The sequence below is a fragment of the Hylobates moloch genome, unplaced genomic scaffold (assembly GCF_009828535.3).
Source record: "Hylobates moloch isolate HMO894 unplaced genomic scaffold, HMol_V3 SCAFFOLD_3, whole genome shotgun sequence".
Taxonomy (NCBI): Eukaryota; Metazoa; Chordata; class Mammalia; order Primates; family Hylobatidae; genus Hylobates; species Hylobates moloch.
The window spans coordinates 43,853,619-43,867,124 of NW_026652278.1; the positions used below are offsets into that span (position 1 = coordinate 43,853,619).

General features: G+C 40.8%; 1 protein-coding gene across 1 annotated transcript; it reads right to left on the reverse strand.

The window, feature by feature from the left end:
* Window positions 1–548: 548 nt before the first annotated feature.
* LOC116478743 (uncharacterized) lies at window positions 549–11,498 on the reverse strand. The gene is made up of 5 exons (XM_058437012.1): window positions 11,310–11,498; window positions 9,147–9,162; window positions 8,750–8,808; window positions 6,162–6,218; window positions 549–4,200 (listed from the first exon to the last, which is right to left on the reverse strand). The coding sequence occupies exons 1-5, from the start codon at window positions 11,496–11,498 to the stop codon at window positions 3,652–3,654; spliced, it is 870 nt and encodes a 289-aa protein (XP_058292995.1). The 3' UTR covers window positions 549–3,651.
* Between the last annotated feature and the right edge of the window lie 2,008 nt (window positions 11,499–13,506).

Genomic DNA, 13,506 nt, shown 5'->3' on the forward strand with positions numbered 1-13,506 from the left:
AGATAACTGGGAAATCTGAATATGGACTGGTCTTATACAGTACTATTGTTAGATATGATGATGGCATGGTGTCTGTGTTTAAAAAAAGATATTTATCTATTAAAGATGAATACTGAAATATTTATGGATGAGATTGCAAAATGTTGATAATTATTGGTGTCAGATGATAGATACCCAAAGAAGGGCCTTTATACTAATATCCTATGTATTTATATTTCTAATTTTGTGTATGTGGACCGCTGGAAAAGAACATCCCAGGCATAAGTTGAAGCTAGTGCAGAGCCCTGGAGTAGGAATATGGCTGGCATGTTCAAGGAATAAGAACTCTAGTAGCTAGAAAGGGATGATCCATGGGTAAAATAGCAGGAAGTGACATCAGAGAGTTAACAGGGATGAGTGAGGAGAGAGGAAATACAGGGACATATCAAATAAAGAATACTTAAAATATTTAAAGAATACCCATAAACCAATAAGAAAAATACCATCAACCCAACAGAAAAATGGGCAAAATACTGAACAGGCATGACACAGAAAAAAAATATGTCCAATCAGCATATTAAAAGGCGCTTTATTTCATTAGGCACTGGAAAATGCAAATTAAAACCACAATGCTGTACCAGTACACACCTACAGACAGGTAGGCAATATTAGATATTCATATTGGTGGGTAGGTAAATTGGTACAAACTGCAATGTCTACTAAAACTAAAAATATGCATACCTTATAAGCCAGCAAATCTATTTCTAGGTATAAATAGCCAAAAGAAAGCCATGTATATGCTTACCAAAAGACCTGAATAGGAATGTTTATAGCAACACTCTTCTTAGCATCCACAGTGAGAACTACCCAAATGCCCAAGAACAGTAAAATGGATAAACAAATTGTGTTACAGTCATACAATGGGCATTTAGAATAAACAATATAGAAAAATCTCAGGAAAATATTGAGTGAAGGAAGCAGACACAAAGGATTCAATACTGTCTGATTCCATTTATGTGAAGTTCAAAAACAAGTGAAACTAGGCTGTCAGAATATAGAATAGTGGTTATCACTGCAGAGAAGGTGACTGAAAAGGGGATTGGGAGGCTGGTGAGGGTATGTAAAGGCCTTTTTCTTATTCTGGAGGCTAGTTAGATGAGTTCAATTTGTGAACAGTCACCAAGCTCTACGTGGACAATTTGTGCACTTTTCTGTATCATGCTTCAATAAAGCGTGTTTAAAATCATATAGGGGCATCTTGGTTTCCTCCCCTGAGGTGCCAGTGACATATCCAGTACCTCGAAGTCCCCATCCCATGCTAAGTGAAATGTGCTTTCTCAACACACAGCTGCAATCTCTACATTTAAAGATACTGAAACTGATATAGCGGGTTCTCTGGCTGGTAGAAAAGATAAGTCTACTACAAAGAAACTAGGCAAAACCTTAAATAATATGATAAAAGCTATCTTCCCATCAATGTTATAGAGTTAATAATGTACCTTATTGTGACTTATACAATAGAACGTATTTGTACAGTATTGTAATGCCAGTTAAGTTGTAGCATCATTATGAGACCAATCATTTACAATTTAAAGGAAAATAAAATATTTTAATTATGGGCTCTTTAAAAGCCAAAAATTATTAAACCCTTCAAACTAGAAAAGACCACTGAAACATCCTACAGGTTTTAATTTCTAATAAGGTAAATACTGATAACTATAACCTACATAAAAAGCTCTTTGGGGTCCTCTAATTTTTTTAGAGTAAAAAGTTCTTGAGACCAAAACGTGAGAAAATCACGTGAATTAATCTCAGCCTTATTAGATTTATTTCTTCCTGTGACCTCATAAGGAAGCATTGCTTTGGAATTCCAAGATGTATGTAATTCCCTGGCTTGGCTGAGGTTGCCGGTTCTAGTTCTTTATTCTTTTTACTCAATTTTTCCTTTTCAGTTTGTTGCTTTTTCTTACTTTTTGTCCAGCATTGTGCTTTAATTCCATTACAGAGATCCATTCTTTGGGTGAACTATGCAAGTGATTTTCAAGTGATTTGAACCAAGCTTCTCACCAGCTTTTCCCAAAATTAAGCTGACCTGGGACACCTTGACTCCAAGCCCAGCGGTAAGTCCCACACGCCACAGGGCCTCTCAGCCATCTCTGCTGAGAAGGGACCCTTACTGGCAGCTAGGATCCTTGAGACCACCGTCAAGGACAACCTGGCTAAGGTAAGGTTGGCCTGGGACCTCTTAACTGGGAAAGCGGCAGCTGTGAAATTCATTGATGAGACTCAGCAGATCTCCTCCAGACACCATCCACAAAGTAGGAACCATGAAGGCTCGGATCACCCTACCATAGTGAAATGTTAGCTGTGATCGATATTGAGGAATCTCTCTGCTTTGTCATCAAGCACACTAGCCAGGAGGAGAGGTTTGTGAATACATGCTCGTGGCAGCAGGAAAGAAAAAAGGACTGAAGCAAATTCTACCAAAAGTGTCTGCTGTGCAAGCTGTCACCAGAAACGTATTGTCCACAGAGATTTAAAGGCAGAAAACACGCTCTTGGATGTTAACACAAACATCAAGATTGCAAATTCTGGCTTCAGCAACAAATTCAGCTTTTACAAACTGGATACCTTCTGTGGCAGTCACCTCTGGTCAGCAGATCCCTGCCTTTGATGGACAGAATTTCAAGGAGCTGCAGGAGGGGTACTGAGTAGAATATATTCCCTTCTACATGTCCATTGAGTATAAAACCTGCTCAAAAAATGTGTCCTTCTCAATCCCAGCAAGAGAGGCCCTTCAGAGCAAATTGTGATGGATCCATGAATGATTAGGAAGCATGAACACCAGGAACTTAAGCCCCAGACCTCCGCCATACTGAATCATGGTGTCCATGGGTTACGGACAGAAAGATCCAGGAGTCCCTGTGAAGTGTGATGAAGCAGCGATCGCCTACCTGCTCCTGAGTTCTAAGAGATCCGAACTGCAAGGTTACCCCATCACCTAAAACCCCCACTGTCAGATGATCTGACCCACAGTGGTGCACCTTCCCCATACCAGGAGGTACAGCTCAGGGTCTCTGCCGGCCCCAAGCAACAGCGTTTCAGCAACCTGCCTGTCCCATCTTTCACGGCCTCTCTAAGAAGGATCAGAGGAGCCACAAAGATCCCGAGCAGGATCAACAGACAGAGCAGAAAGGCAGCACTGCGCCCGCCAGCCCCGTACTCGCCTGGAGGGGACGAACCCCGCCCCCTCTGTGAATAGCGACCTCTTACCAACACCAAAAAAGAGCAGGAATTCCTCACTCGGGGCAAAAGCCAGTTTGGCCAGGCCTCCACCCAGAACGACAACAGCAGCCCCACAGCGCTGGGCCTGAGGCCTCCTGGGTTCCTGCTTCTCACCCCCCGCCTTCGTCTCCTCGGCCACCAGCCCGGGAATCCCAGTCGGCCTCCTTGCAGCCCAACCAGGTCTCGGTGTCGTACCCCACGGAGAGCAGCTGGGGGGTGCCCGCCGGGTACAGCTCCCCAGAGTGTCCCTGCTACCTCCCTTCCACCCGCGTCATCAGTGCAGGGGACAGAGCAGAGCCCCCGATGGGACCAGGTACGCGCGGCCTGGCAGCCCGACAGCTGCCGGCCCCGGAAATGCGGCCCAACCGGGTGACCCCAGCCTCTCCCTCAAACAAAGGCCCCAGACAGCAGGGGGCCGCCGGGAGCTTCTTCAGCAAGTTCAGGTTCAAGTTCACAGGCTGGACTCTTAGCTGCCGGTTTGCCCGAAGGAACCTGAAAGAACCTGAAAGCAAAGACGGGGAAGGACACTCCGACCTCACATGGGGGCAGCAGAGGCAGTGATTTAAAAATGACTTTCCAGAGACCCAGCCGCGCTCCCTGCCCTTGAGGCGGAAGCTGGAAGTCGCGAGTCCGTGGAGCCCCGCTCGGTGCTGCGGGGACTGCAGTGGCGGCTGGGACCCGGAGTCGCGGGCGAGGCCGGCGCGAAGAACTAGGGGAGGACTCAGGCGACAACTCTAGCAGCCTCTCCACTTGGTCCCCCGAAGCGCAGGTCCAGAAGCTCCTTGGCCTCCACGAGCGTCGCCACCCAGCTCGCCACGCCTGGGGGCCGAGAGGGTCAGCCGCTCGCACCCGGGTCCCGCATCTTGGTCCCGAGCGTCTTCCCCGGGCCTTCTCCCCTCGCTTGCCGGTCTCCGTCTTCCCTTCCGCCTTCCTGCACTGCAAAATAAACAAAGACTAGTCCGAAGAGAAGGAACAGGCGTTCAGAGCGCCCGCTCCCCCACCACCCCTCCGTTTCTCTTCCCACTGCTGCCCCTTAGTTGCATGCGTCTGGGCTCCAGCGAGTTCACAGCAGCGACTGCTCCCACCCCACCCCGCTGTCTCTCCCCTCTGTCTTCCTGGCCTTCACTTCCTGACAGTGTCCCCCTCCATGGGCGGGGGACAAGCAGGGCAAAGTGGCGCCCGTCTGCTAACTCCAGGCCAGCATGGGAGTGGATGGTTGTGGCCACTTGGATGGTGGTAGCCCCTTCATCTCTCAACTTATTTTTCTGCTGTTGCTGTTCTTGAGAAACTGAGGTGCAGACCAAGAGATCCCCCTCCCCCGGCTCTTCCTGTCTTCAGCTGGGAGGGGTCCAGGAGAAAATGACTTGGCTCTTGAAGCAGACAGGGGCTGGGGCATCCTAGCAAGTGGCCCCTCACTGCCCAGCATCCCTTCTTGAACTTAGGTTCTCCTAGGGATCAAAGGCGTAATAAAGAGAATGGGATTTTTTGGAGGAAGCGGGTACCATGTATGGCCTTTAGGCTTCTATAAGGACTTTTACTCTGAGAGAATGAGGTTTTCACAGAGAATTGACATGATCTGATTATGTTTTAACAATATCCCTGTGTTTGATTAAGTGTTTACTGGGACAAGGACAGGAGTAGGCAGACCCTAGGAAATACGGCCATGGTCCAGGCGACGTGATGGTGGCCTGGACCAGGCTTGTGGAAGCAAGTGTGGGCATAGGACCCTGTGGCTGGAGGCTGGTGCCTGCTGAATTCACTTTCTGAGGGCCCTCCAGTAGGACTCTCTCTGCCTCCCAGGCCCAGTATGGCCTTACTTCCTGTTCTCTGCCTCCCAGACTCCCTCTTCAGCTGATACCAGAAGATTCATGTAGCAGAGGCCAAAAAGAGTAATACGAGATTTAAGTTAATAAATACATAACTAAAGGAGAGATGACACAGTGGAAGAGAAGGTCATCCATCAGCTGCAAGCAACAGAAACCAACTCAGGTTAATTTCAATGGGAAAGGAGTTTGTGATAATGATATTGGGTGGATTACATTGCCAGCATGTATGAAGAGCCAGGTTCTATGAAACACAGGCTCACCAAGACATGACACAACTCACCTAATGTGGACATCCCTACCAACACTAACAAGCAAAAGACTCTGCAGCCTGCACCACCAACCCCTACACTACTGCACTGTGACACTGCCTCTAGCTGTGCTGCCACAGCTGCACTAGGAATTCAGCCTGAATGGAGGCTCCCAGTCCCTGCTTCTTTGAGTCACTGGTTCCTGCTTCCATGGCTGAATCTGATTAGTGGAATGTACCTCACTTGGTCATGTCCTAGCTCCAAGGGAGTCTAGGCAAGCAAGAGTTTGGCATTTTCATCTCCCATTGGGTGAGGCAGTCTCTCCTCCATACTATGGCTAATAATGTTGAAAAAGATTCCAAACATACACTGGATTTCAGATGCTAAGCAGACCTAAAAATTCACAAATGTCCATAAGAAAATGTAAATCAGATTGGGACCAGTGAATGTCCTATCTATAACATTACTAGACTGATCTCCTTCTGTGGCTGTGATCCACAGTACCAGAAGGAAATTGTAAAAATATAAAAATGTTCCATTTTGGTTGTGAGTGATTTAGCCTTCTGAGAAAGCTCAATGATTAATATTTATTTGGGTATTTGTTTAAATATTATTGTCGACATGATAAAATTTTTATAAAACGTGTATGATATATGTATATATGTAGGTATAGATATGTATGGATAGATACATGATAGATAGATAAGACACTCAAACACTGACAATATCATTATATTAATCATTTGACACTCATCTTGATCCAGCTATAACTAGAGCTAAAAAAAACTCTTGGAATTTCCAGGTATTGAAACAAATAAATTACCTTTTGTGTTTCAGCTAGTTTGAGATGACTTCCTGTGTCACTTGTACCCAACAGAGTCTGGAAAAAAAAAAAATTTAAATATTATTGATACTTAAGATTTGTTTATTCTATTTGGACTTATAAATGGACTTATATGAGAGTTTTTAATTAGTATCAGAAGTAAATGAGTTAATAAAAACTGAAATGATTGTAGATTTATTTTTATAACTTTTATGTCTACAGCTATGATAAATTTTTATATTTTAAATTTCTATATATATACAGTTTTTTGTTGTTGTTGCTGTTTGTTTGTTTTTTTTGAGACACAGTCTTGCTCTATCACCCAGGCTGGAGTACAATGGCATGCTCTTGGCTCACTGCAACCTCCACCTCCCAGATCAAGTGATTCTCATGCCTCAGCCTCCTAAGTGACTAGGATAACAGGCATGTGCCACCACACCCAGCTAATTTTTATATTTGTGGTAGAGACGGGGTTTCATCATGTTAGTCAGTGGATCTTGAACCCTTGGCCTCAAGTGATCTGCCCGCCTAGGCCTCCCAAAGTGCTGGGATTACAGGCATGAATCGCCACACCCCAACATAAATTTTCCATATTTTTAAGATATAGTTTCTCCTAATATGTGTAGGTAGGACATAATCATGCTTTACAAAAAGGAGAGATGTTCTGCTGGATTTTGAAAAATTATTTTTAAGTTCCAAGCAAGACAGTTTCTATTTGTTCCTGGAAAGGTAATTGTTTTGACATAGATTTAATGTCATTGTGTGAAGAAAGAATATATTTTAAAACTTAAGCTACTTCTATGTGAGGAAAAGGAGTAAGGAAGATAAGTTTTTGATTAAATAAATAAAGTAATAGCATAAAATTAAGGCTCAACTATGCATCAGACTCTAGGGCTGATGCCACCTTATCCTTAACACAGACATACCACACACATAGTTACTTTGCCCTAAGGATTCTAGAGCACTAAAATAGTGTATAAAAATGTATATAAGGCCAGGCATGGTGGCTCAAGCCTGTAGTCCCAGCATGTTGGGAGGTCAAGGTATATGGATCACTTGAGGTCAGGAGTTTGAGACAAGCCTGGCCAACATGGAGAAACACATCTCTACTAAAGATACAAAAATTAGCTGGGCAGGATGGTGTCCATGTAATTCTAGCTACTCAGGAGACTGAGGGATGAGAATTGCCTGCACCCGGGAGGCAGAGGTTGCAGTGAGCAGAGATTGGGCCACTGCACTCCAGCCTGGGTGACAGTCAGACTCCATCTCAAAAAAATAAAAAATAAATGTCTACAAGAATGTTATGAGACACTTCCCACTAATCATCGAAAAATGAACATGGACATATACCTTTACTCCCTCCTATAGCTCACTATAAGGATCCTAAAAATATTAATTTGAAAGGTCAAATCACAGAATGAATAGAAGTGGCAAAGAGACAACAGCAATACAATTTTGGAAGCAACAATGCAGATGTTTTAGTAGTAGTTTTTAGCAAACATGAGAAAGTGAAAACCTAAGCCAGCAGTGGCAGAAGTATAAACAGAGTAGTTTCTGCTGCAAATCCCTCAAAAGTCCTGAATTGGAGGTGGCATGTGCCTGATGGTGGAACAGGTAAGATGAAAAATAGGGAAACTAACTGGAAGTCTCAATACTTAGCAGTCCGTATCCACTCCCCACTGGCAGTAAACTGGTTTATTCTCCAGAGATGTCAATTCAGCAAAGCTCTGGACTTTAGGACCAGAGTCGCCCTAAAGGCAGTAAGACTGTTCTGAAAACCAGGGAGCAAGTGACAGGGTACATTCCAAACAGTGAGACTATTTGGCACCCTTATCGACAAGGATCCCAGAATATTGATGGTTAATTTAGGGTGCAGCATTCAGGCTTAGTTTACTTTCTTCTTTCTATATGTTTTTCATTCTTTACAATGAACATATATGATGTACACAGTTTTAAAAAATCCAGGAGGTGAATAAGTTTCAACCCATAATTCTATATCCAGCCAAACTATCTGTTGTGCTACTCCAAAATATAAAGGATTATTGAGCTGCAAGTAATTAAGAAGAAGCGGATGCAGAGAAGCTCTCTGCCATCCCTCTATTTGCCTAAAAGCAGGACATACAAAAACTAAAAGTATTCTGCCTCCCTTCTACCAGGGAGACAAAAAGATAACCACAGAAGACAACTTTAAACTTTTATCACCTGGAGGGATATAGGGAAATCTCCATTAACAAACATTACTAGCTAGCCTTTATTTGCTATGCATTTGCCTTCCCACAAGTTGCCACTCCTAAAGTTCTTTTCCTTTACCTCTACAGAAATTTGCTGTTCATTATTGAAGATGCTATATCAGCCAGAATTCAAAGCCAATTCTGAGAACTACTCATTCCTTCAATGTCTCCCGTGTATGTATGAAATACACATGTTGATAAACTTCTGTTTTTCTCTTGTTGATCTGTCTTGTATTACAGAAGTTCATCTCAACTAAGAACTTGCTGTTGAAGAAAATAATGATTACTCTTCCTCTATACAACCAATTATGAGAGTAGATTGAAACATTTATCTCACATGCAAGGCCTCATATTTACCTCCAGACATGCTATATCAGAGCCTTCTGAAAGATGCACTCTATCAAAACGAAGGCATACTACCAGAAAGAAAACCAGCCACATATTCACAGAAATGGGGGATCCAATATATGAGAGAAAAAAATTGAATTGTCAGGATAACAGTAAGAAAACATCTCAGGGCCTACAGAATAAGTAGTCCAGATTGGAACAAGAGAAAAGAGAGGTTCAGAAGCAAAGAATGCCTTCCGCAGGGCTGACTCATCCATTAGGCTGAGCAGGCATAGTGCTGGAGGGCCCATGACGCTCTTAGGAATTTACAAAAATGTCGTCATTTTAATTTCTTTTAAAATTAGGAGATAAAATTAATATAATAACAGTGACTATATGATAATAAATCCACCCTGATTATATTTACCTTTATACCAACATGGCTGTAAAATAATTTTTACTTTTTATGGAGGAAGGAGCTCATGAAGGCAATGTACCTAGGACCGTGGCATTCAGAAGAAAAAAGAAAATAAAAGAGACCACGGTGAAACCCTGTCTCTACTAAAAATACAAAAAATTAGCCGGGCGTGGTGGCACGCGCCTGTAGTCCCAGCTACTTGGTGAGGCTGAGACAGGAGAATGGCGCGAACCCGGGAGGCGGAGCTTGCAGTGAGCCGAGATTGCGCCACTGCACTCCAGCCTGGGCGACAGAGCGAGACTCTGTCTCAAAAAAAAAAAAAAAAGAAACTGGATAGTTTCATTTGAATGTATCAAAAGGTACTTAAGACTTGTCAGAATTTGGCAGAATGAATTGATAATAACTACTTAGAAAACTAACTAAAGAAAACTCAAGGCAATGCATAGTCAAGGAAAAACAAAAGCAAAGGTCTACAAAAAAGAAGTAAACCTAATACACTATTAGTTCATCTGTGAATAATATTTACATTGTCAAAATAAACACTAAACACTGATAAGATTTTTAAAAATATGATATTGCAAGATTAAGAAATGAAAGAAGAAACTACATGCCCAGTTGTAAGACAGCCAACTCCTCATCTTTTGTAGAAGAAAGGCAATAGATAAGAACCAAACTGAAAAATAAAGAAATAGTATGAGTGGTATATTATAGGGTTGTGACGGTAAATAATAGAAAAAAAAACAGTTAAAAGAGATGAAAGTTGTTGCCTTTGGAGAGTGAGAATCAGAGATGGAGAAGAGTGGATAATGGTGTAATTTGCATTATATGACCTACAACTTTTTGACTTTATGAACAAGAACCTAAGTTACCTTAATGAAATTTACAATTAAAGAATTTTAAGGATTGTTGAGAGTTAATATAATTACATGAAGAATTTTCTACTTGTCTAAGTGTTTATGTATTAAATTTTTTAACATTTAAGAAGTGTGAAAAATGATTGAATTGCATGGTAGCCTACTTAGATACCATGAAAGATGTGCTCGTGGGACATTAAAGAGATTGAGTAGACTGTGAGGCCAAAGTGAAATTCCAACCTGATGGAAGTGAACAGGGAATACTTCAAAAAGAGAAGAATGACTGAAAATGAGGAAAGTGAAAAATGCTAAAACTGGTTAAACAGAAGGGTCAGGAACAGTCAATATGTTATAGTCAGTATGAAAGAATATAATATACGTTATGTATATGAGCTCTTCATGAGAAGACATGAGGGAAGAGTTAAACAATAGAATAACAACCATAATATTTTATTAATAACTATTATGAGCTGCTAAAATGGCATATATTTGGTAGGATATTAGTATATAAAAAAGCCTTGAGGTATTTAAAATCTGTTCCCAGAAAATTTTCCCCAAAAGTCAAAATATATATTTCATAGTTCTTTTAAATCCCTAATGACTTTCCAGCCACATATTCATACCACAATTCTGTACACTAAGCTGTAGATGGTTGAGCGATATGGTTTTGAAAAGAGAATAAAAGAAAATGGAAAAGATACTCTTAGGTAAAACAAAAAGAAAACATTTCTTCAGACAATTTAAAACTTAAGTAGTATAAGAGAATTAGGGTTTTTAAAGAAGTCACTTTACAGAAGAAAGGAAATAACAATTTTGCTGACCATGGCATATTTAAGAAAAAAAATCCAAGCAAAGAGGGAAAGAGTTATGATGAGCAGTGAGCAGTGAAGCATAAGCCCAACACTTTTCAGCCCACTGAAGTATCCTGCCTACAGGACTCAAGGCAATTTCAGACTTCCTATCAACTGGCATAGGTTTGGGGGTGCGGGAAATGACTCAAATGCTGCCCAAAATATATTTTTAAAAACTTTTTCCCTGATAAGCTTTTTAAGCCAGATAATGAAACCAAGTTGTTCGTGCGCCCTCTTTCTCAAGCCACACCCTCATATTTGAGAATCTAAGTACTGGATAAATAATAAGGGCTAGCTGAGTCACACTGCCCTTTTAATATCCTGACATACATGCTGAACTACAATACTATTGACACGTTTTATGTTCAATAGTAGAATGCATGGAGGAAGAGAAAGAAAATGAATCAGTATTATATTTGCAAGGTGGGTACCCAAAAGGAAAATCAATCCTTCTGAAATATTTAAACGGTTTCTGCCTTTGTAGGCGACCGTTTGGTAACGTATCGAAATCCATAACGGTCGTGATTGGCGCGCAAGCGCGGGGCTGCGGAGGGGCCCTCCTTGCCTCCCGCCTTATGGGCCTGGAAGGTCCTTGTGCCCCCTAGCTTCGACTCCAGCTCCTGGGCCGCGGAGCTTGGTCTAGCTGCGGGAAGCATTGAAGCACAAGGAGAGCACTTTTGCACAATGACCTCCAAATTTTACTTTGAGGACTTTATCATAGTGAAACTACCATAGCTGTAGCTTATATCGGTTTTATTAATAAAAATAACCCAATTATGCAACAGCGGGAGGGTTGGTTGAGTAAATTATTTTTAACTCCAAATGACAGAATAATGTATGAAACCACTGAAAATAATTTGTTAAAACAATGAATGACTTAGAAAGATTTTTATTATTAAGTGGGAATAAAAGCAGAAACCTAAAAGATATATTCAGTATGAGCTCATTTCTGTAAAATGATGTATTTTACAGAGGAGAATAAAGTTTAAAGTATGTACACCAACATGGTAACTGTATTAAACCTACTTAATAACAAGAAGCTATTAATAATAAATAAGTTGAATTTATAGAAAGAAATTTACTGTGAGTAAAAACAAAAGGATAAACAGGAAAATATTTGCAAAACAGATAATCTAATGTATAACCAGTTCCTTCAAATAAATAAGAAAATAAGAATCCAATAGCAAAAATGAGGACATGTTTAGAAAAAGAAATAAAACATTTTAAACATGTGAAGTGTTTTATTTCATTTATGCTAAGAAACAGCAAATTAAAACAAAAATCTAATATTATTTTAACCATCAGAAGGCTTGACACATTGAGTTGACAAGAGTGAAGGAAAACAGGCATCCCGATATATTGCCAGTGGGAGTATAAATTGCTGACACCTCTATGAAAAAAATACGCAAACCAAAATTTTCAATGTGCCCCTAAACCCAACAATTTTACTTTAAAGTGTAGACATTCATTGCAGCATTTTTTATAATCTGAAAAAAAACAGAAACAAATGTACAGATAAGAACTGGTTAAATAAATTATGGCAAAGCCATACAATGAAACACTCTGTGATGATTAAAAATAGTAAGGCACTTCTTCGTGCAATTATATGGAAAGATCCCCAATATATATCAAGTGAAGGATTTTAGGTATATAATGGTATAATTAAACCCTACCATTTTTGTAAAAATAAAATATGTGTGTATACACACATATCAGGTATGCACACCCACATTCCTATATGGGCATAGAACATCTCTAGAATGGAACAACAACAAAAAAATGATAAACTTCTCCCTCTATAATTTTGAGGAAGCTCCCAACAGCTAATTAATTTTTGTTCTTTGGCCTAAACCTACCCCTTTTTTCATTTTTTTCATTTCCAAAAAAGTACTACCATTGATTGTCTCAGAAAAGTGGAAATGAGATTTGTTCCTTCTCTTGTCCTCACCCAACCCCCATTAAATCAGTTATCAAATCCTGCTAACTTTATTTCCAAAACATGTCTCAAATTTATCTACTTGTATTACAGATGTTGGCTATTTATCAACGTTTTTTGTTCCTTTCAACCTTAGTCATAGAAGTCCTGATTTTCAGCTAGACCTGTAGTAACCTAGAGTAACCATTTTATTGTCTATCTTCCATTGCAATCACATGGGGCCATGCTACTGAGTGCTCTCCAGTGAGCTGTAACTGCAAGCATCACGTATAATTTCTAGAAGTTCTCTTACAGGAAAGGGATGTATCTTTTTTCCTCCCTTCCTCATTCACATTGTCTGGGATTAAAACAACATGACTGGAATTAAAGCAGCCACCTTCAATGAGGAGGTGGAAGTCACATATTGACAAAATGGAAGGAATCTGGTCCCTAAGAATGGTGAAGCCACCAATTGAATTCTAGGCTATGTACAGATTTCAATTATGTGGGAGAGGAATAAATATCTGTCCAAGCCACTGTAATTTGGAGTTTCAGTTACAGCTACTCAAAATCCCAAATGATAAAATGTCTTTGTATTTCAACAGCCAACCACCTGACCCAAGCCCAGTCCCTTTCACCTGAACTGCTGCAACAGCTTCATAACTGTTCTATCCACATCCCACCTTGACCTCTTCCTCTATTGAATTCTCCACACCTCAATAAGAACATGCTTGTAATATATATATATA

Excerpts from the sequence above, each read along its gene's own strand:
- LOC116478743 (XM_058437012.1), bottom strand. The coding sequence starts at position 11,498 with ATGCTTCCCGCAGCTAGACCAAGCTCCGCGGCCCAGGAGCTGGAGTCG. Across the intron at positions 6,219-8,749 it reads CTGATATAGCATGTCTGGAG|ACTCTGTTGGGTACAAGTGA; the intron begins GTAAATATGAGG and ends TTTTTTTTCCAG. Across the intron at positions 4,201-6,161 it reads AACTAGCTGAAACACAAAAG|TGCAGGAAGGCGGAAGGGAA; the intron begins GTAATTTATTTG and ends TTTATTTTGCAG.